Here is a 21,211-nt window from a genome sequence, read left to right as displayed (position 1 = left end):
GGAAGATAAAATATTGAATCTTATCCTGATGCAGAATGGTACGCTTTTGGTACTCTGGCCTGGAACATGTTTATGTGCTCTGTTTGCACTGGTGCTTGTACAATCAATAATATCGTAAGAGCTGTGAAGATCGGATCTGCACTGTTGTATTGAGGGATGGTATATAGACCTGGTCATCCCAGGGAGCTTCAGGAATGACTTGGCAAAACTGGTTGGAGAGTGGTTTAGTTGTTAAGTAGTTGTAGAGATATATGTGTTTCTGTTAAGCTTGTATGAACTGTGAATTTTTGCAGACTTTATATATTGGCCACATCTGGGTGGGTTTTTGTGAGAGTGACGGAGGATGTGTCCCAAATAGTTTATCTACCCCTATTAAATTTCAAATCATTGCTCAATGAACTCGAGCTTTCCAAAGAGAGGGTTGCCAACATATTTTGACCTTGAATAATCTATTTTTCTGTAGCTTTGTTTTAAGAAATAGCTGTGCAGCTTTAGTAGAAACCTCACAGTTCTAGGCAGGTGGTACTAGAGGAGGCAGAAATGTACATGACAAAGCTGCATTCAGTGCTTAAGTTTAGCAAAGTTGCAAGATCTTGAAAATATGTTGCTGGGAAATACTAGGTAGTCTTGATAGATAGTAATTTAAGCTTCCATATAACGCCCCTGGTATTTGTGGAGATTATTCTCTGCAAAGAATGTGAAGAAACAACTTCTTGGAAGTGTGTTTTTGGTTTTGGTTTGTTTTGTTTAATTTTTGTAGTACTAAAGGTTGTGATGATTGCACAAGGTAATACAGGGTCCATTTTGCTTGTTTTGCTATCAGTAGCACAAACAAAAGGGTAAAACGGTGTAACCAACCCCCCTGCCCCAATCCCTTTAATTTTATTTATTAGAAAAACAAAATTAAAAAAATGTGTGTTATGAAAATGAGTTCTCATTTGTACCCGTTCCTTAGTTATTACAGAGCCTGTCTCCTAACTGTGAGAAGTCTTTCTGGTACCATTCATAATCACTAAAGTGGTAACAAGAAATCCTATGAATGTTTAGAAATCCTAATGGTGGTGGTTCTGGCTGTTTTCTTACTTTTTTTTTTACCCTGTAGCTAAAGTGTTTGTTCACAACTCTGGCAAATTTCCTATAAGGAAAGCTGTTTTGTGAGCAAGGAATTATTTTTGTTTTGAATGATGCAAGCAACTCCATGCACCATGATTTAAGAGATTTTATTTTCCTGGAAGGGTTAGATAGACTTTTTGGTAACTTTTTCATAGTCTTGTTACCAAGCAAGATTCAAGTACGTGTTTTTAGGCAATGAATTTTCAGCAGGGCTTTGTCTTACACTAGAGATTCTCCTGTGGTACTTGTAATATGTGGAGGGAGGGATTTTCACTGTTGGCCTTAGGCATTCTAAGTGAAGGCACTGGGCTTAACCCCTGGCTTCATTGTGGATAAATTAGTACTAAGCACCTTCTAAAATCCAATCATTGCTTTGCGATGAGTGATTTGTAATGACTGAAGTACCTTGTCGATTTGTCTGAGTGAGATTTTATTCTATCATATGACTACCAGTCCTAGTTTAGCAAACTGTTTTACAGTGTAAGAAAACCTGCTTATGGTTTGCTTTTCAGGTCATAACAGTTAAGGTTTGGGAAGGTATCCTTACACTTAATCTAGTTGGAGACTATTTCAAAGACGAGCTTAGAGAGCAATTGTAAAATTGAAAAGGATAATTGAAAGAATCGTATAAAACAGTGTCAGTAAATGAATGGGAACTGCTACGAATGGAGTAGGAATTTTGCTGAACTGTAAAGAATGAGAGTAACAGGAAACCCAAAGAACCCATGGCTATTAGTGTGGGTTTAGAGGTGTCAAGTTCAACAGTAATTGAACAACAATGATGTAATCAAGTATATGTAGTGATATGTTTAGCACAGTGTACAGAGATCTTCAAAACGTTGGAACTGATTCAGTTTTTTTTTTATACTGACTCTGTATTCAAATGCATACCACTGTGAGTAAATACACTGCGTCTTTTGTAGACGGTGGACATTCACAAAGAGAAAGTTGCTAGAAGAGAAATTGGTATCTTGACTACAAACAAAAACACCTCAAGAACTCACAAAATCATTGCACCAGCTAACTTGGAGCGACCAGTTCGCTACATCAGGAAACCTATTGATTATACAATTCTAGATGATATTGGACATGGAGTGAAGGTAGGTGATATTGTTAAAACAGCCAAACTGCAAATACATTGTCTTTGTATATTTTCAAAATAACCTGATGCTTTTCATGGTAATATACCAGTTTCTCCTTGCCTGGCCAGTGTGTCTATAAACATAAGAGGAGTCCTGTCCAATTTGCAGTTGCCCCTTCCTGTTCCCTTGCCCGAGAGTTTCTAAACCTTGCAAACCCACTGAATCTTATTTCCGAGGATATTCAGGACTATGGGTCTCACCTTTTTAAAATGCTTCTGAATACCTACTTGTGTGATGCTGCTATTATTGTTTGAATCAGTTGCCAGGGATATACCTGGGGACTGAAAGGCTAATGATTGTTACTTTTCTACGTGAATTAGCACCACAAAGTACGATCCAGCTGTAATTGCCCCTCGTTTACTTTGAAGCTCACCTGAAGAAAGGGTTTGCATAAGAAGTATTATGTGCTGCCTTTTCTTCTTTCTGTCAGAGTGAGTTATACCCATATCCTGTGATGTGCTTTGTTAAAGCGAGCTCTCTCCAACTTTTGTGCCATATGGGGTTTCAGAATGGGAATATTGCTGCCAAGATCGAAGGCAGCTGGCTCTCCCTTTTCAGACTAGGAAAAAAGGAGGAATTTCCGGGCAAAGATCAGACTGAGGCACAACTGGTGGCTGTTGTATGCAAGTGTTAGATCAGTGTACACAACAGCAGTAATACCGTGTGTGAGATTAGATACGCATTTTTTTAAAAGCACTCCTGAATGTAAACACAGGCTCAGCAGGTGTGAGCTCATTCTTAAGTTGTGCTGCCAGGAAAACAAATACGGAAATGAGAACACCGACAGTGTTAAAGTTCCAGGAGAAGAAAGGTAAATAGCATAAAGCAGTGTCATTTTTACATGAGAAACTAATAAATCTGTAAACCTGCTAAGTAGCAGTAAGGTAAGATACTTCTTCCAGTCAAAGTACACCAGAATTTCTTTTGCTTGACACCCAACTGCATTAGGTTATCTATGTTGTTCAGTTTGGATAGTCGTTTAAATGGCAATAGGTTGTTTGACCAAACTCTTAAAATTCAAATTCTGAACAGTGCTATTTAAATATATTTCCCAAGCAATTCTACTCAAGGTCTTCTCAACATCCTGTTCGTTAACAGAAAGTCTTTTTTCCCCATTTCTTACCAAAAGAGTCAACCTCAGTTTGTAACCCTAAACAGATTTAAAAGACAAGTAACTCTTTAAGCTTGATTTGGAAAACCAAACCAAACCAAAAAACCCCAGCGTTAATAGCTACAGTTTTGACTGGGAAATTATTACCAGTCTTGTGTTAAAATCTACTGCCAATTCTTATAAATTTTGAATTTATGCAGGTCAGCAGAACTCCTACTGGATATGGATAGAGCATATTAACCTGTAGGATTACTGTTGCTAATATTTTTATGATCACTTTTGTTTCAATGAGATTATTTTAGAACTCATTAAAGAATAGTTTTTAATTGCTCTGCAGCACAATCTTATTTAGCACTGGCTCTAAACCATTATAATTGATATCCCACTTACCTCAATGTAGCAGGATCATACTTACTGTGATACACTGAATTACGTTCTTCTGAAAGAACATAGTTCATCAAATGGATGATGACTCAAATGTGTATTTGCTTCCATTTGTTATGCTTGTGATATGCTTGAAACATCTTACAAAGGATATTTACAATGTACTATATTTATCTAGAAAAATGAAAAAGTATTGTGTACTTGTGAAACAGTAAGCAGAGAACTTGACAACATACTACCCCAAACATATCCAGTCAGGTTAATGCCGTGTTCAGGACAGAAGAAAGAACCACTCTCTTGCTGATGGGGAGAAAGTGGCCAGTTGTGCTTATGAACCTGTTGTTTTTGTTCTGCTTGAGTAACTGCAGATTAGTTTACTAGCTCTCTGGCTGGAGAACAAAGAGAAAAAAAAGAAAAAGGGTAGGAGCTTTAAATTTGCCTATTTATAGCTCTTTATTGCTTGAGCTGTGGCATTTTTCCCTTCAAATGAGTATTCAGAAGGAGTAATTGGATAAATAGCATGAAAGTTCCAGTTAGCATCAGGGTGCCTCAGTCTGCATTCTTTGTCCTCTTTCTGCTTTTTCTGCTATAGGGCTTCCCCTCTAGTACTTGGACCAGAATTACGCATTGTCAGGACAATCAAAGAGCTAATGCAGCAGGCACTCATTGCAACCCCTGAGAAAGATGGCAAACTGGACAGAGAATGATACAGGAGAAAAAGGGAGCATCCTTGGCCAAGAAATCCAGTATGCTGTGTTGAGAGAAGTAGTATAGGCGCTTGAGTACCTATTCCTTCCATTCAGAAATTCAAAGCATCAGTGGATACCATCTTCAGGAAAAGGTGCTCTATAATATGGTTTCTTAATAGGTGAGAGAGAATTTAAGTGCCACTATATCATTCCAGCAGTCCCTCCTCATCTTCCCTCCCTGAGGCTACAATGCTACAAAAATCTAAAGAACCTTTTGTCTGAAAGAGACTTTCCCGAGTTACAAAGTCTTCCAATCTGTTCTTCCCTCCAAAGAGTTCCTTAGTCAAGAGGATCGGGGTGGGGGGGGTGGGGAGGAGTTTGATCCATTCAAAGTGGTGTGTATTAAGGCACTGTAATTATCAGGCAGTGCTGCTGAGGAACAGGTCTCAGCTCATGGACCCTCTAATGTAACTGGCCACTCTGTCTGACCAGTACACGGGGACCTCGTTTTCCAATGTAGCTGTGTGAAGCAGAGACCGTTTTGGTTAATAGATCCATGGAAGTTTAAACTCAAGGACAGGAGATTTTTTAGTAAATCAGATGATGTTTCTTTTTTACATTAGGGTCTATTTATGATCTAAATGAATGAAACAGAGTAGTCACTCTGGATGTTGAGATTCTGCATATTTAAATATATAATATGCATATATTTAATGTTCGGTGTTACAAAAAGTGTAAAAAATGTAATGATACATTTAGATTAGCTGACCTGAAAACAGATCAAACGATATTCAAGTGGAAGGACTAGTATTTAAAAAAAAAATAGTATGGGGAAAGAAGATACATGGTATTGTGCCAGTAAGATGTAAGACTTAATGTCAAAAAGCTAGCACTTAGGCTTTAAAATAAGATTTCGCTGTTGGTTAATGTCTTAATATTTAGTTTAGAAAATACTGACATGTGGTGCAGTATCCATCTAGAGTGCTGTACTTATAAGACGTAAAGATTTGCTCTTGATCTTTGTTCAAGAGATATTTCATGGTATCAGGTTAAGAGTTAACTAACAGCATTGTCTAGGAAAGAACATATATTAGCTTAATATTTTAGAGGCTTCTGTTTCAGCTAGTTGTAAATATGCTAACGCATGTAACAATTTAAATGAGCTCAGGGTATTGATAAGGCTATTCTTTTGACAGCTCGAATAAATTAATCTCTGAAGTTAATCCATCTAGATCTCATAATCCATTCTGAAAGAAGCTGACTTTTTGTTAGCTCTGTAAGAACTTGAGTAGTACAAGCATTTGAGCATTAATTTTAAGGTGTTAACCTAAAGGCTTTGTGGTCAATCTATATTAAAAGTTTCAGCTTGAAAATCTTTTGTTCATGACACATTCTGCTTTAACCACTCTTTCTATGATCTACTGATACATTATTTTGTTAATGCTGAATGCTTAACTTTTTTCTTTCTTTTTCCTTTCTCTTCATATCCTGAAGTTCCAACTAACCTTTCAATGCTTTTTTTCCTTACCTCTTTTATTTGCTCCATTTATGCATTAAGTGGTTGCTTAGATTTAAGGTAAGAAACCCCAGGGCTGGATTTCCATTCTTACTCTTCTGAGACTATTACACACGGGGAGATGATTAACATGAATGTTACTGATTGTTTAAAACAACACCCGCTCTCCCTCCTGCATATCAGGCCTTCTGTTGAATGGTTTCATTGCAGATAAACATTTTGTGACATAAATTGATGTATTTATGTAAGGAAGCTAACACAGTTAATTTTAAAAGCTTTGTGGCAAAGTACTGACTCCCTTCAGCATATCTACCAGATCATTTACAAGGGAAGAATGTTGTGCTAACCTTGGTGTAGACAAAAAGATACAGTGAATAGATAGCAGCTGAATATGAGCCTCCCCCTGTGTAATATTCTTTTTATCCTATATACGGTGTAAGTTATGATTTGATTGGGATTGATGTTTCAGTGTGAGATTGCTCAGATAATGGGCTCCAAAGGTGTGTAACAAACTCAAATCTGTATACTATTTTTTTAAAGTTGCAGTATCCTTAATTTTTTCAGAAACTGCTAGCACTATTTAAATACTGAGAAGCATTCCGTATGTGGAAATTTTCACAAATTTGATAGTTGTGTGAAATATTTAATAACCCTTAAACAACAAGCTAAGTGATATATTTAGTTGAATATTAAATGAATAGTGCATGAAAGAACTCAGACTGAAGTATGTAAAATTCTCAAGGATCTTAAAGAGATTTAAATGTTAGTAGCCTTAGGGACTGCAGAAGTAGCAGTAATAAGCATCAAATCAATTAAGCAAGCAGTTAAATGAAGTTACATGAGACTGTGTGGAGTTCATAGCACATTAATTAATAGATAGGTTATAGCCTTTATTGAGTATTGTGATATCCTCCTCCTCCTGAAGTGCAACTGGTTTGTGGAAAGAGGGAACCAAAGGTTTTTAGTAGCAGCTGCCACAGTTTTAGAGGGAACTGTATTTTAGAACATAGAATACTAGTATGTGGTGTGAGTATGTTAATTAAATGAAGTTCCAAGTTGATGTCAAATATTTTTCATGACTAAATATTTTCCATGACTGGAAAAAGCTAAAAGAAAATCCTGCACATTCCTGAAAAGATAGGTATTACTGTAGATAGCCCAATGATGTCCCTATGGAATTGGCCAGATGGTACTTTTAGTAAGGTATTTAAGTGTATGTAGCACATCTGATGACAATGGAAAATGTTTAATAGATGAGAGATTTCTCGTATGTCATTTGAAATTTATTTTTACATAAGTGTGTGAGGTACAGTATTTCAAGTCACGTAGTGTTTAAATGCTTTTTATTTGAGAATTGCAAAATATATCTCCTCCCTGGCTCTTTCTATCTATCCACACAAAATAGATACTTCTAATGCTGAACATGCCTTATTCTGGGTGCAGTTCATATTGGATGATGGTTTTCTCAGTGATCTTAAACAAACAGTTTGCAAACTCAGTTTTCTTTGTTGCTCTCTGCAGTTGCAGTTATAAACAAGTAATGACCATCCTAAAAAAATTTTAAAACCGTATAATTACAGATTATGTATGAACTCCTATATCTGTGCATCATCTGCAGTGGTGATAAGAGTCTCTTCAGCTTTTCAGAGAAAATGATTTTTTTCTATTTATAGGTTTGGAATGAAAATAACATTTTTTTGTTGTAATGCCAGTTACGTTATTTTTACTAGAGTGAACCTGATCAGAAATTTGATTTGGGAAGTCACAGTATGTCAATCAACTTCTCATTGCCAAAACATGAGGGTTTTAAAAAACAGAAGAAAGGCAAAAAGCAGTGCAGCACCTCTTAGTGGACATAAGTTATTCTTTAAGTCTCACTATAGTCACTGTGCATCAGCCTGAAAGAAGAAAACTAAAAGGCCTACTAGCCCTAGTTCTGTGTGAATAATAACTTTACTTCACTTAACGAGAGATTGGATATGAAGTGTTTAGCCTGCATTTATTTTTCATGGCTGCAAAGAAACCTTAGTTTTAGCTAACAGCTACAGTATTAAACTGACTGACTGTAGCAGGGCTAACTGTGCTTGTGTCTGGGTAGCTTAAATTTAAATTTTAAACAGATTTTGAAGAAAATTCCAATTACAAGTTGGAGGAGTATCTGTAGCATCACCTGTCAGCAAATCAATTGAAAATGACATTGTTTAAAGCCTTTTTGTATTTAGGAGACTTGGTTCTTCAATTACTTACATAGGTGGATGTGGTAAAAACAAGGAAACTCACTTGCTGAAGCTTCTACTTGTGGTCATTTGCCAAGACAGGGTTGAAATTTAGACATTTCACTTCCATATCAACTGGTTAATCAACTGACAAACATATGGTTTAATTAGACATGCAGAGTAAGTATTTGAGTGGCTGAGCACAGCCTGAAGAGGAATTTACTTTGAGGTAGCAGATGATGGGCCAAAAATCTGTTCATCTTCTCTGTTGCGTTAACAAGATGAAGCAAGGCGTGGGAAAGTAGTTTTCATTCAGCTTTAGGTTGTTTTTGCTGGAGTCAGGTATAAAATTGCTTGAGAAGGTTGGGTAGCTGCTTGAAGTTTCTGAATATAATCCATGGAACATCACTGATGGGACACTTTTTCTTATTAGATTTTGGGCAAAAGATGATTCTTTTGACATCTTGAAAGTTCTAGAAAATCTAATGTGACCATAAAGCACCACTTAAAAATTTCTGGGCTGAGTCCAACTTTGGCTTTAGAAAGTAGGTCCTCCTGAGGTTTGATTGTGTGGAATATCTGGTATTCAGGATTTTTGGAAAAAAAAAAACAAACCACTTTGTTTTGGTAATTGAACTGAAGGAGATGTTCTTCAGAAGAGTAAACATGTGGATTGAAATCTTTGTTGCAGGTAAGTGCCTTACAGCCATGTAAATACACAGTGCGTTGGTGCAAATAATTCTTCCACGTCTGATGACCAGCTCTTATATCTGACTAACTATGTATTTCTGCACTTCTTGTTTGGTGAATATTTTTGCTCATGAAACATTCCCAAGAATTTAATTGAATGAACTGCAGGATTTCTCAGTTTTAACCAGTTTATTTCACTACAAATTTCTTATACCGTGGAGTGCTAAAGAAGCTCAATCTGTTAAATGTTTATAAAAATGTGACTATGAAGGAAACTCAATCATATGTAGGACCATAAGAAGGTGATTTAATCACTGGGATCTATGAAAAACTAGTTGCCAAAAACAGAAATTGGACAAATAAGTCTTAATTATTCAAAAAATTCAATTAAAAATGATAATTTTCTAAGGGCTCTAGTCAGTCCCATATCGTGTCTTGAAGTCATCAGATATTACCTTTCTAAAACTGACACTGTAGCTCAATATAGAAAATACTGGATGAAATACAGAATGGTCCATAGTGGCCCATTTCTTTACAATTAATTTCACGGCTGTTACTGTGGAGCTGGATCTCAGAGCATCCTCCAGGATGTGTTACTTACCAAGGATCTGCTTATTTTAAGTTGTTTATGCAGTTTCTTCCTCAGCAAAACTTCCAATTCCAGGTCCAGTGCTGACAGTTACAGCTTTGGTAGAAGACATTTTCTTCCGTAGTGCAGGTGCTTGCTAATTCATGTATAAAAAGCTTCTGCAAGGTATACAGTCAAAAGCTTATCCAAGATCTCCCTGGATTTATTTGGTGCTAGACCATTTCAGTTGGTAATACTTTCTACTATTTTGCTTCCGTGGGAAGAGGCAAAGAAAGAATTGGAAAAATCCCTGCATGCATTCTGCGTAGACCCTGTGCACTACTTATCTGTTCACAGGGTTGTCTTCCCGCTTTTAGAACAGTCAGCTGTTTTTCTTTCTGAACTTTATGCCCAAATCATTACTGCCTCTCTTAATTTTTTCTTTTTTTTTAGCACAGTGGTTAGCTGTTTTGGCAGTTGTGAGCAAAGGCTCCTATGTGTTTCTGGTTGCGGGCTCTGTTTTGCCACACAGTTTCTTAAAAGAATTTGCAAGCTCTTTAACTACAAACCAACCACAGATCCTGCAGCCTGCAGTCAAACAAACCACCAACAGACAGATGCATTCCTCTGCTTTCATCCTCTAATTAAACCAGTTGCATCTGGATAGTTCCAGCTGTGTGGAGCTAGGGGAAATGTCATCAGAAACAGGGCAACTTCTGGCCAATTCCAACTTACTCCAGAAAATGGATTTTTGAAACTTGACAGCAAATGCAAATGTGACCTTGAGTTCTAGTGGTTGCTTTGGATTTTAAAAGTTTGTAAGGGGGATGCGTGTGGATGAGGATTTGTGTATGGAACCTATCTTTACAACCATATGTGCAAAGTGGAAGACACAATAAAGTTTTGCAAGAGGGGGGGCATTAATGGCTTTCCTTTTTTTTTTTTTTCCTCTCTCTCTTTTTTTTTTTCTCCTAGCAGAAGTCATCATAGAAGGGGATAGTTGGAAATGTTACGATGTTTGTATCTCAACTGAAGTTGCAACTTGTATAGTTTTAAATTTTCTTTTTTTTTTTTTTTCTTTCCTCAAGGCAATCTGTAGCCTTCTTTAGTGTCTTGCATGATGTTATTTCCACAGGTCTGTCCATTTTGATCAGAACTGTTGGAATAATTTTATATTCTTTATTTCTCTTCTGTGATTATTTGGCCATAAATCAAAGGGGAAGTTACACAGATAGGGTTGTTTAACTTACAGTAGCTAATCTTAAAGCCATCAATCCTGTCCAATTTGAAGACAGCCCAGTAAACTTGCTCTTTCAACATTTCGATTTCAAAGAGCCTGAAACTAAGCTTACTGTCAGTGCATTTCCCCATCTTTCAGTTAGTCTTTCTTAAGAATGGCTTCTTTGTGACTAAAGTTTCTTGGCTAAAAAAGGATCACTTTTTCTTTGGCCACATTTTCTAAAGCTTTCTTCCCATCCCTATGTCAAGGATATGTTTATTCGCGGTGTTAATGAAAGTAACTAGCAGTCACTGGAGTTCTGCGTTAGTCAGGCAAGTATTGCTTCCACTTCTTACTGTATGCTGTGTGGTGTCACTGCATCCTCCACCTCTACTGTCCGTTCTTTTCATGTAGCTCTAGCCCAGTGGAAGCCTAAAACTTCATTTTTGTTCCTGCAGTGATTGTATACAAATAACAAGATTCTTTATGGTTAAATATATGGAATTTTATGTTAACTGTAAAGTGATAGCTAGTGGTTACATCATCTGGTCAGAAACAATAGTGTAGCCAGTTAAAACAGCTAAATGGACTATTCAGGGGCACACAGATGGGTCCAAGTTTGCTGTCATCTAAAGACATCCAAAACCCCTGCCCCACTAGGCATAGTGGGCTGTTTGAAATATAGCAAGTGACAATGCAGCAAATGTTTAATTAAGGGGGGGGGGGGGGTGTTTGTTTGTGGATTTTTTTGGACAACTCAAATAGGTAGGTGAGTGAAACAGGCATCTTTAATGAAAGAGGAAATACAGGAGGTGCTGCAACTTTAAAAAAAAATTCAGATTTTGTGCTATTTTTTAATGTTCCGTGTATAGAATAAAATATACTTCATTTTACACTTTCCCTCTTCCCTTCAAGTAGTTGTAGTTCAGTGCTTACCTCGTCCCTCACTTCAATTAACTTTAGATTTCTTGTTGCTTAGAGTTGGCTTAAAGGACTTTATAATGCTGTGCAAAAGAATTTAGTCTTAAATTGACATTACAGAGTACTCTTGCACAACTAAATCCAAACATCTGTTTTTGAATCTGACGAAAAAAACCAAACCCTTCCAATGCTTGGTTTTCTTTTCCTCCCAGCAGATTGAAAATGTGGTAGCACTGGGATTATTTAAAGCCAGGGAATCAAGTTTCAGTGGATTAAAATACTGAATATATTACTCTTTACACTGTTCTCAATATCTATCAATTCACAAATCTAAACATTGTCAGGGTTTTAAGTGAGTTGTTATAGTCAAATTATAAAGGAGTAATTTGCCTTTAATGATGTTTGCAAATACTCTTAATGCTGTGATCACTGTGCCTTTTTTATATGGGAGGTGGGGGCAGTAGGCAAGACTTACATTTTGGAAATAAGAAACACTGTGAAATAGAGCATGACAGGAACAACAGAAAAAGGGATAAGCATACTTATTTAGGTTTGTTGAATATCTCTGTGTCTAAGCAATAGTTCGAGCATTCATAAATCCAAGCTGTTTAACAGAGACTTGTAAGAAGACTACGTACGGATTCCTGTAAGGGTGCATGCATTGAGAGAATTATGCTTGGCTGGCAGTATACAGATAACCAAAATGCCTAATGGTAACAATTGTTTATGATTCCTGGATTGATCAATCGGTCAGGAATGCAGATGAGTTTTTTTTAAAGAGGTTAGAGTAAATTCTTTTAAAAGAAAGTTACTTCATTAGTATTTTAACCTGAAAGAGGGGGAGGGGACAACCACAATTACATGACATCACATCACTGCTAAATATTTTTCTCCCTGTCCATTTATTTATCAATTCTTAGAGATTAAATTGCTACAGATTTGGTGGGAGAAAAAAGTACATCTTTGTATTTTCATCCATATAGCTTTCCCTCTATGTTTACGTACAAAGAAATATTTACAATAAATATTATCTTAAAAAATGTTGATATTGTACTGTGAAAACATTAAAACATTAATGGATCATATTTAGAGATTACCTTGACTCCTCTATATTTGTATCATCAAATTGTGGCCTATTAGATAAACTTTAGTATTTTTAAAGAGTATTAAAAATTTTTTTTGCAAATTTACCATTCAGTAGTGCAACCTGAAATAACTGCCTTTATCTCAAAAGATGACTGGGAGGTTTAACCAAGTTAGATACAGTGTCTGTATTGTCAGTGATTTAATGTTTATGTGATAGCCTAAAGGCAAATTCACTTTTTGTATATACAATTTTTAAAAACCCTATGTAATAAAGAGTCCTTTGAGCACAACTCTTGCCCTCTAGTAGAGTGGAAATTGTATACAAAATGCATGGCCTCTCAATTTTTTTGTTTGTTTAAACCTTCCCCTTGTTAGAGTTAATTGCTAAAGGCATCTCAGTGTCTCTCCCCCTAGAAGCTGAGCTTAGTGAAGGCTGTTTTTCTCCCCATTCTTTGATGCAGGTCAGCACACAGAATATGAAGATGGGTGGGCTGCCTCGTACAACACCACCCACCCAGAAGCCGCCAAGTCCACCAATGTCGGGAAAAGGAACTATTGGGTAAGTGCAGTTACTGAATGTGTGAACGGCTTTGGTGAACAGAAGGGAAAAAAGGGAAGATTCTTTCTTTTTCTGTAGTGTGGGGTTTTTTTGTTTTGTTTAACCATTCACAAAGGTCAAGAGGTGTTATATCCGCATCCTCTTATACTGATCGTGTCTTACATATGTTATCACGTTTCTGCCAGAAGACAGTGGGCATCGTCAGCCTTTCCCAACAGGAACCTTTTTATCATTGCAGAACACTTATAACTACATGCTGTAGAGTAAAAAGTCATTAGCTGTGTGGCTTTGACAGGTGGTGCTAAACAACTGGAAAATGAGTATGTGGCACTGTTCATTAATTATTTGTGCTGTGTGTGATAAAAGTACTTTCCTATTAAGTCTATGAACTTGACTTTCACCTTAGGAAAATGTGTTATAACTGGGATGAATGCTCTTTTTTGGTAGGTGATTGTGTATATACGTACAGACTGTGGTGCTTTATTTTAAAACAAGACATGAATTACTCCTAAAACAAGAATGGGATGTGCAACAAAGTTTACGAATAGGAAAAGCATCTGGAGATTGAAGTACACAAAGAACATCTGTAATTGTTTTTTCTCATCCTACAAAGTAGATACTGCAAACTTACAGGAAAACAATTTTTTTTTTTAGCTCCCGTTACTGATTAGTATGTAGCTATCTTTAAAGAATGAAAAATCTTTGGTTTTGTCTGTATTATCTTAATTTGCTTCTGAAATATGCTTGTCCTTGTGTAGGCGTCACTCTCCCTATCGTACGTTGGAGCCAGTACGTCCTCCGGTGGTACCAAATGACTACGTGCCTAGCCCAACACGCAATATGGCTCCCTCACAACAGAGCCCTGTTAGAACAGCTTCTGTGAATCAGAGGAATCGCACATACAGGTATTCAGTGTAGTCCTGTACAAAGTGTGGTTAGCATTTTTGTCCATATGCTTATACAATACTATGATAAATACCAAATCCATCTGCACCTCTACAGTGAAGCTTGCTAATTCATTATATGCACTGGGAACATAATTTGGCATGACGATAATGCACTCTAATAAAACCAGAATAGTGAATCATGTTAAGATTGTTCACTTAATCCCCTGGTCACCTTAATTTTAGTGCTATCACTTACGTTACAGTACTTAATGAATCACTAAAATTGTGAAGCCTTTCAAGTAGGTAGATCATGATACTATTTTACGAAATGCTTACAAAACTGGGAAAAGACTTTGAACACAACTTGACTTCCACATGTTGAAGGACTGCATAGTATGCTTATAGTTCACATTTTTGTTTGAACAGTCTTTGATGTTTATAGATTGAGTAGCTGAAAAAGAGCGTTGTATTTTGAGGATACTGATAACTTCAAACACAGAATAAAGCTGAACTGTATTACCAAAGGTTCTGCAGAAGGCTAGCCTTTTCTCTAGGATAATAAGAGTTTCATGATGTGACAGGTCTAAATACTTCCCTTGAAATCTTTACTTTTTAAACATTGTAAGTACTTGAGGATGGCTAAACAGGTGGACTTAAAATATAAGAAAATCTGACTTTTGCTTTACTATCTTACAATTTCCAGATTTCAGTAGTCTCATATGAAAGCATATAAATCACGGTCTAAACAGTCTACGCATTTTGTAAGTTATAGGAAAAAGGCTTGTATTTGCTCAGTAGGGGTTTAACAATATTGGAATGATGTGCTTTGGAACAAGGTTCTGGAAGTGTTTCATTTTTGGACAAGTTCACTAAGACTAACTGAAAAACCTGTTGTATTGTAGTCAAAGTGAAGAGGTTTAGGAAAACTAAGCTTTGTATAGGTTTATATCATCCTTGTTTCTTTTCTCTTGTTCCCTGTTACTTCTCTGAATTAGTAAGGTGCTATATGAGGGATCTTATGTTTCAGCATGCACAGCAGCATATTCATACCCTGGGTTATTCTGGTTTCTTACAGCAGCAGTGGGAGCAGTGGAGGAAGCCACCCAAGTAGTCGGAGCAGCAGTCGAGAGAACAGTGGAAGTGGAAGTGTGGGTGTTCCTATTGCTGTTCCCACACCATCTCCTCCCAGTGTCTATCCAGGTAAATGGAAACTTGCTGTTCCTCTTTCTGACTCAGCATTAACCTTTAACATTTGCAAGTCTCCTAAACGCAGTGCTGAGTAAACCCCAAGAGAAGTCTCAAGGTTCATTATCCAGAAACATGCAAGCCTTGAAAATTGCTTGCTATTGATCGTATGACTGAATCAAGTAGTATCTTTTCTGGGAGTGTCTGATGTGCTCTAATACTTCTTTTATGTATTAATTTATCAGAATTTTTTGCCTGGCTGCCTGCATGTGACTAGGTAGGACACAACACCTTTTTCAGTGGGCTGGGGGAAACTTCTCCCTTGTCCTTTTAAGCAAGTAAGTGTTTTTTCATTGGCTGTTCATGCAGATATATAGAAGCCTGCTTTTAGAAAATTAGATTAAATGAGAGGCAGGCACAGGGTAAATCCTTAGTATATCAATGCAAGCCTAACTGGGTTGTCACAAAAAGATACTTGTTCAATGTAATCGCCCCAGTCTTTCCAGAAATAGGAAGTGATATTAGTACTCCTTTTTCCTTTGCTCAGCCCTTCCAGTGAAGAAGAGTGTATAGTAAGCTTGCAGTGTGATCTGAAATACATGATGCTTCTGAACCAAAGAACTGGAAATTTTTGGCTTTCCTCCTCTGTATATTTTCTCATTCGTACAAAAGCTAAAGGCAGTCATGCTACAGATCGAAGCGTAAATAACAAGGTGTAAACAGATCTTTCAAAAGTAATGGCTTTCAGTGAAAAGTTCTGGGTTGTTCCCTTCAGACCTGGAAAGAAGTGGATTTGCTTGACTCTCATTTACCGTCTACATAAGAATGAGCCTTTCTTTAACAGCTGCATTTTTCTCTCATCTCCTCGTGCATTCTAAAATACTGTGCATCTAATAACTAGCTAACACTGAATAGTCAAAGGCTTTCTCTAATCCTTGCTAACATATCTCCTTATTAACTCCACCTCTTCCTCCTCTCTTCACTTAGCCCCTGCTGGCTCGGCTGGCACTTCTCCCCTTCCTGCTACCTCTGGTCCTGCCCCCACTCCTCCTGCTCCTGCCCCTTCCTCCGCTGCCCCAGATGCTGCTGCTGCTGCTGCAGGAGCTCAGCCCCTTGCTGATGGCTTCACCTCTCCAATTCCCCCTGCTGTTTCTTCCGCGCCCTCTACAGGTGAGTGTCTGCTCCAGCTGATGGGCAGATGAACCCAGATATGGTCACGATCCAAGGCTTTCCAAAGTTACTTCAGAAGCTGTGGTTTTTTTAAAATTTTTTTTTTTTTTAATATAACTAGAAAATATCTGCTATACGCAACTATAAGGTAATGATTATAGTAGACAATTCAAGGTGTGCTGGTTTTATAAACAGCAATCATTTAATTTTATCATTGTATTATTTTTACATTTATATAATTTTTTATTACATTATCATTTTACTGTGGCTTGGATACTGAGAATCTCATAGAGTAATTATGTTTGGGGGGAACCACCAGTGATAGTTCTGTGTCTAATTACTCTCTTTCAGAAATGGAATAAAAAAGGTGCATCTAGCAAAGTATAATTTATATGACTTGTATCCTCAATGCTTTCAAATGACAAGTCTCCTTTCAATGAACTGATAAAAAGGGCAATTTTTTTGTGTTCAGTGTCAGGTAAAATACAAGTTTTTATTATGCAGAATAGTACTAAAGCATTTTGTTTTAATAGGTGGTACTTACGGTGTATATTGCAGCTTGCTTTTTTTAATGCTTATGAAATCATCCTACATTTTTCATTTTCTCATGTGCTGAAGTTGCAGCATATAGTGCTTACTAACCATAACACTGTTCTGTATCAGCTTTTGATGAGGAGTTACACTTGCTTTGTAAAGATCTCCTTTAGACAGCCAAATTCATATATAGCTACCTACATGCTTTGTTACTTTTCATTACAGTGGAGGCTGATCACAATGGTTTGAATTGATTTCTGTGTTTATTACTGTTTGTCTCTCTTAGCAAGAATTTCACCAGGTACCAGAAGGATTCTTGAAATCGTATTTAGTTTAAGGTGCTGTGGTTCATACAAAATTAGAAAATACTTACACTAGAATCCACAACTCTCACTAGAAGCTTCCGAACTGTGAAGAATTTTGGTCTCAGAACATGATCCTGATGTCTAAACTACTTTCATGTTTATAAGATAAGCTTTCATATGGGGTCTCAATCAGTTTCCCATTTTTGATGCACTGTCATGTGCATGGGATACACAGTATCCCGATTCTTAAGCCATATTGCTTCTGTATTTTTGACAAGTCAAAATCAAACAGAGATTAATATTTTAGTGGCTATAAATTCACATTCACAATTCCATAAGAGAAATTTGGGGTTACTTACTATTTTTAAGATCTTTTGTTTCCATGTCCTAATAGTGAGGTTGCTTGCATGGCTTCTCTGAAATGAAGTATTTGAAGAGACTGGATAGTTTACCGTTTATGAGGTTGTAGTTTTTGGTCCTTAACGATCTCTTATCCCTGTTTCTTCTCTCCTCCCTTCTCTCCAATCACCACCAATTTCTACCAGTGGATTAAGTAACAGGGAGACAGACGCGTTGGAAAGACACATTGGGAAAAATGTGAAAAAAGCCTATCTGCTAGGCAGATTGCTTCTTAACTGTTCTTCCTCATCTGTAAAAAGTGCATTTTTTGAGATGTACATGTCTGTACAAAGCAGGAGGAATGTGAATTTCTAGTTCATGCGTTTGCTCTTAGAAGCAAGTACACAGCAAGCAACTTGCATTTTGTCTTCTGACCTCGTGTGAAGTTTTGCAAAGCAGTCAAAACATAGTGGAGAACAGTGCAGGTTTTTAAAAAATTGCACATTCATTTGTTCTGTTTCCCTCTTTACCTCCGTGTGTGCATGTCTCCTCAACCACAGTGACCATCCCTTCTTCCCTTGTTTTCTTGCAAACTCTGAAATTCACCTCTAGCACAAATGGTGGAGACAGAATAGTTAGGGAGGGTAGTAACCCATATAGGTATATTAAATCCAGTTTACTGTTATATACAGTACATAAGCCAGAGAACTGTATGTGAGCACAGAAGATAGCTTAATGCTCTTGCTTCACTTACTGCTTGCTTAGGTTCAGGATCAGTTACTTTGATACAGGAAATTATTAAAATGGAGAGCAAGTTTTTAAGGAGTTGTTTCAATTGACAACTCCCTGAAAGAGGGTCTTTGAGTATGATTTCATTTATTCCATACTTCAAGCAGTATCTAACATTCTCTTCTCCCCAGATGATTCTCTGCATATTTCCTGAACAGCACTAAGATAGTATTGTGTTTTTCAGCTGTAGAAGGTAACAGTTTTGAATCTTGGAAGTGGCATACAGTTAGTTTGTACATGTATGTTGCTTAATTGCTGGACTGTGAAGTACTGGGTTTTTTTCAGCTTTATAAATAACTGAATTTGCAAGAAGTTATTACAATAAATTATATAAAATGGATAACTGGCAATTATTTTCTTTCATTTTGAAACTTTGTAGCTTAGACACCTTTGTATTTTCATACTAGCTTTTGTGAGCAGTGCTGAGTACAGGGAGTTGGGACAGTTGTTTTTTGTGTTGCTATTGAGACATCCAGTGTCCTGCCAGTCTGGCAGCTGAACTGGCTGACTGCTCCCAGGATGCATTTGGTTTAAAAAAACCAAAAACCTATCCAAGCCTTTGAATCTTGAATGCAGATATAAAAGAAGCAGGTATCATTCTTCTCTTTGCTAATACATTTCTCTTTCTAACCTAGGTCACCCAGTTCAGTTCTACAGCATGAACAGGCCTGCATCTCGACACACACCCCCAACAATAGGGGGATCTTTGCCATATCGGCGTCCTCCTTCGATCACATCACAGACAAGCCTTCAGAACCAGATGAACGGAGGACCGTTTTATAACCAGAACCCAGGTGAGAAAGTTTTTCTGCTCTGTTGAATTCAACACAGTGGTGAATGGAGTGGCCTTCACTGATGTTCTGTCTCCATTGCAGATCTTGCAGTTAGTCTCAGGTAACTTCCAGTATGTTGCTGGTAGCCATGCCAAAGCTGCGGTCCAAGTACAGACCGTTCAGCTTCCATTATGACAAGCAGCTTGAAACAATACTGGCTTTGTTGCCAAATAAATTACTTTTGATCTCACAGTCCCTGTTAGATAAGCTTTAGTCCTTTACTACACCATGTCATGTACCTCCTTTGGTGTGGGATGGGTATTTGATTTTGCACCAGAATACTGATTCTTCATTAATCAGTCTTTATCTTGTATGCTTTTTCCTTCTGATTAATGGACAATTCAAGAAATTGCACTTGTTATACAAGGGTAAGCATTAGACGCCTTAGGGACATCTGTGGTGTTTGGTATGGGATGCAAGGGAGCTGTGTCATCTGCTAAGTCCACAGGTGATGTTATTTTAATGGGCAACCTGTCTTAAAAAGCAGGATGAGATACTAACAAGGAGTAGCGTGTCCTGTGTGTCAGGCAGAATGCAGTAGCTTTTCACCTAAGGAGTCCTTTTCCCTGTGCTTCTGATGTGATGTGAAGGTTTTGATACCAGAGTAAGGGAGACTTTCTTTTTCGACAAAGCTACAGAAAGATGCAGGAGACATACTGAAGGTTCCTTGTTAGGAAATGCCCTCTTACCAGCAAGACTGAATGTTGACTTGCAAGCACTACAGTGCGTTTGTGTTTTGTGGTGGTGGTGGTTTTTGGTGTATTTTTTTTATAAATTGAGCACTGAACTTGGAATTAGGCCAAATGCTGCAATCGGCATTTAAGGGATTTGATCAGGTTCAAATATTACTGCTTGTGAGCTGCCCTGCAAAGAGATGTGTGTGCTTAACTTGAGAAGGAAATGGATGGTCCTGCTGGGGACAGGGGGGTAGAGGAGGTTATATGACTAAATTGCAGACCAGTTGCCTGAAAGATACGGTATTTATTAAGCACATTATGTGCATATTGAAGGCTGAAGGGGACTAGGCAAGAAGGACAGGGTAATAGCCATAAAAGAAACCTTTCAGGATTACCTTTGCAGTAAAGAGGATTTTCAGTATATCCAGAGAGTTTCTGACAACTGCTGTGCATTTTCTGCTTTAGCAAAGGGATAATTCTCCGCAAGCTAGCATTGCGTTGTTAATAGGTAGTCATTAAAGATGCCAAATAGACTTTAAATAAGTTACAAAACCACAATTCAGTCTGTGTACCCAAAAAGAAGATAATGATTATGGTGATTAGTCACTTGAGCTGTAAATCACAAACAAAGTACTTCAATTATACTGGCGTACTTGATACCACATAAACAAGCAGTTGTAGTAGGAACCTTTTTTTATATATACCTAGCAGAATACAGAATTTATTAGCTTTGCAGTTATACTAAACCAAGTTTTTTTTGGCCTGTACCTTGAAAAGAGAGGATGCTCAAGCATGCATAATTGATGAAGACCCTAAGAACAAAGGAACTGTTGTGTCTGTAAGGAGCAGGGTTGGTAGTGACAGGACAGGGGCCATGATTGCTTCTAAGCATTCCTGAAGAGAGGAAGAAAACACAAACTTAAGAAGTGAAAAAGAGACCTTACAACAGGCAGAGGAGTGTGTCAGCTATGGCTTGTTCTTCTTTGCAGGCTGTTTGGCAATAAAGCAATACTGTTTTTTCCACTTCTGTCTTCTAGTATGTTGGCATAGTCATTTTTGTTTATTCACTTCACAGGAGGATGAAAGATACTTGCCTTGCCCTGTTCTTTTGCATGCCACTTCTAAGATAATACAATTTCTCTACTTCATGGTGAGACCTTTTTGACAACTGAAAAGAAAATATTAAGAAATGCAGACCCTAAATGATCTCAGCATATGTCTGTCCCAAAGCCATTCTTACCAGCCATGCCACCTAACAAGTGTTTTAACTTTGCAACC

At 37.4% G+C, this 21,211-nt stretch overlaps 1 protein-coding gene across 5 annotated transcripts in view; it reads left to right on the top strand.

The window, feature by feature from the left end:
* ABI2 (abl interactor 2) overlaps positions 1-21,211 on the top strand; it is a 69,147-nt gene that overhangs the window by 36,615 nt on the left and 11,321 nt on the right. For 3 of the 5 annotated variants that reach the window (XR_012777025.1, XR_012777024.1, XM_075511463.1), the window contains exons 3-7: positions 2,037-2,213; positions 13,117-13,214; positions 13,973-14,119; positions 15,177-15,301; positions 19,059-19,217. Coding sequence is in view for 1 of the 5 variants with exons in the window: in XM_075511463.1 (XP_075367578.1) it covers positions 2,037-2,213; positions 13,117-13,214; positions 13,973-14,119; positions 15,177-15,301; positions 19,059-19,217 (706 nt within the window). In the remaining 4 variants the exon portion in view is untranslated. The remainder of the gene's footprint in view (positions 1-2,036; positions 2,214-13,116; positions 13,215-13,972; positions 14,120-15,176; positions 15,302-19,058; positions 19,218-21,211) is intronic. The other 2 variants (XR_012777027.1, XR_012777026.1) reach the window with 1 other exon arrangement.

The sequence above is a fragment of the Mycteria americana genome, chromosome 9 (assembly GCF_035582795.1).
Source record: "Mycteria americana isolate JAX WOST 10 ecotype Jacksonville Zoo and Gardens chromosome 9, USCA_MyAme_1.0, whole genome shotgun sequence".
NCBI lineage: Eukaryota > Metazoa > Chordata > Aves > Ciconiiformes > Ciconiidae > Mycteria > Mycteria americana.
This window is presented reverse-complemented; position numbering and strand designations above follow the sequence as displayed.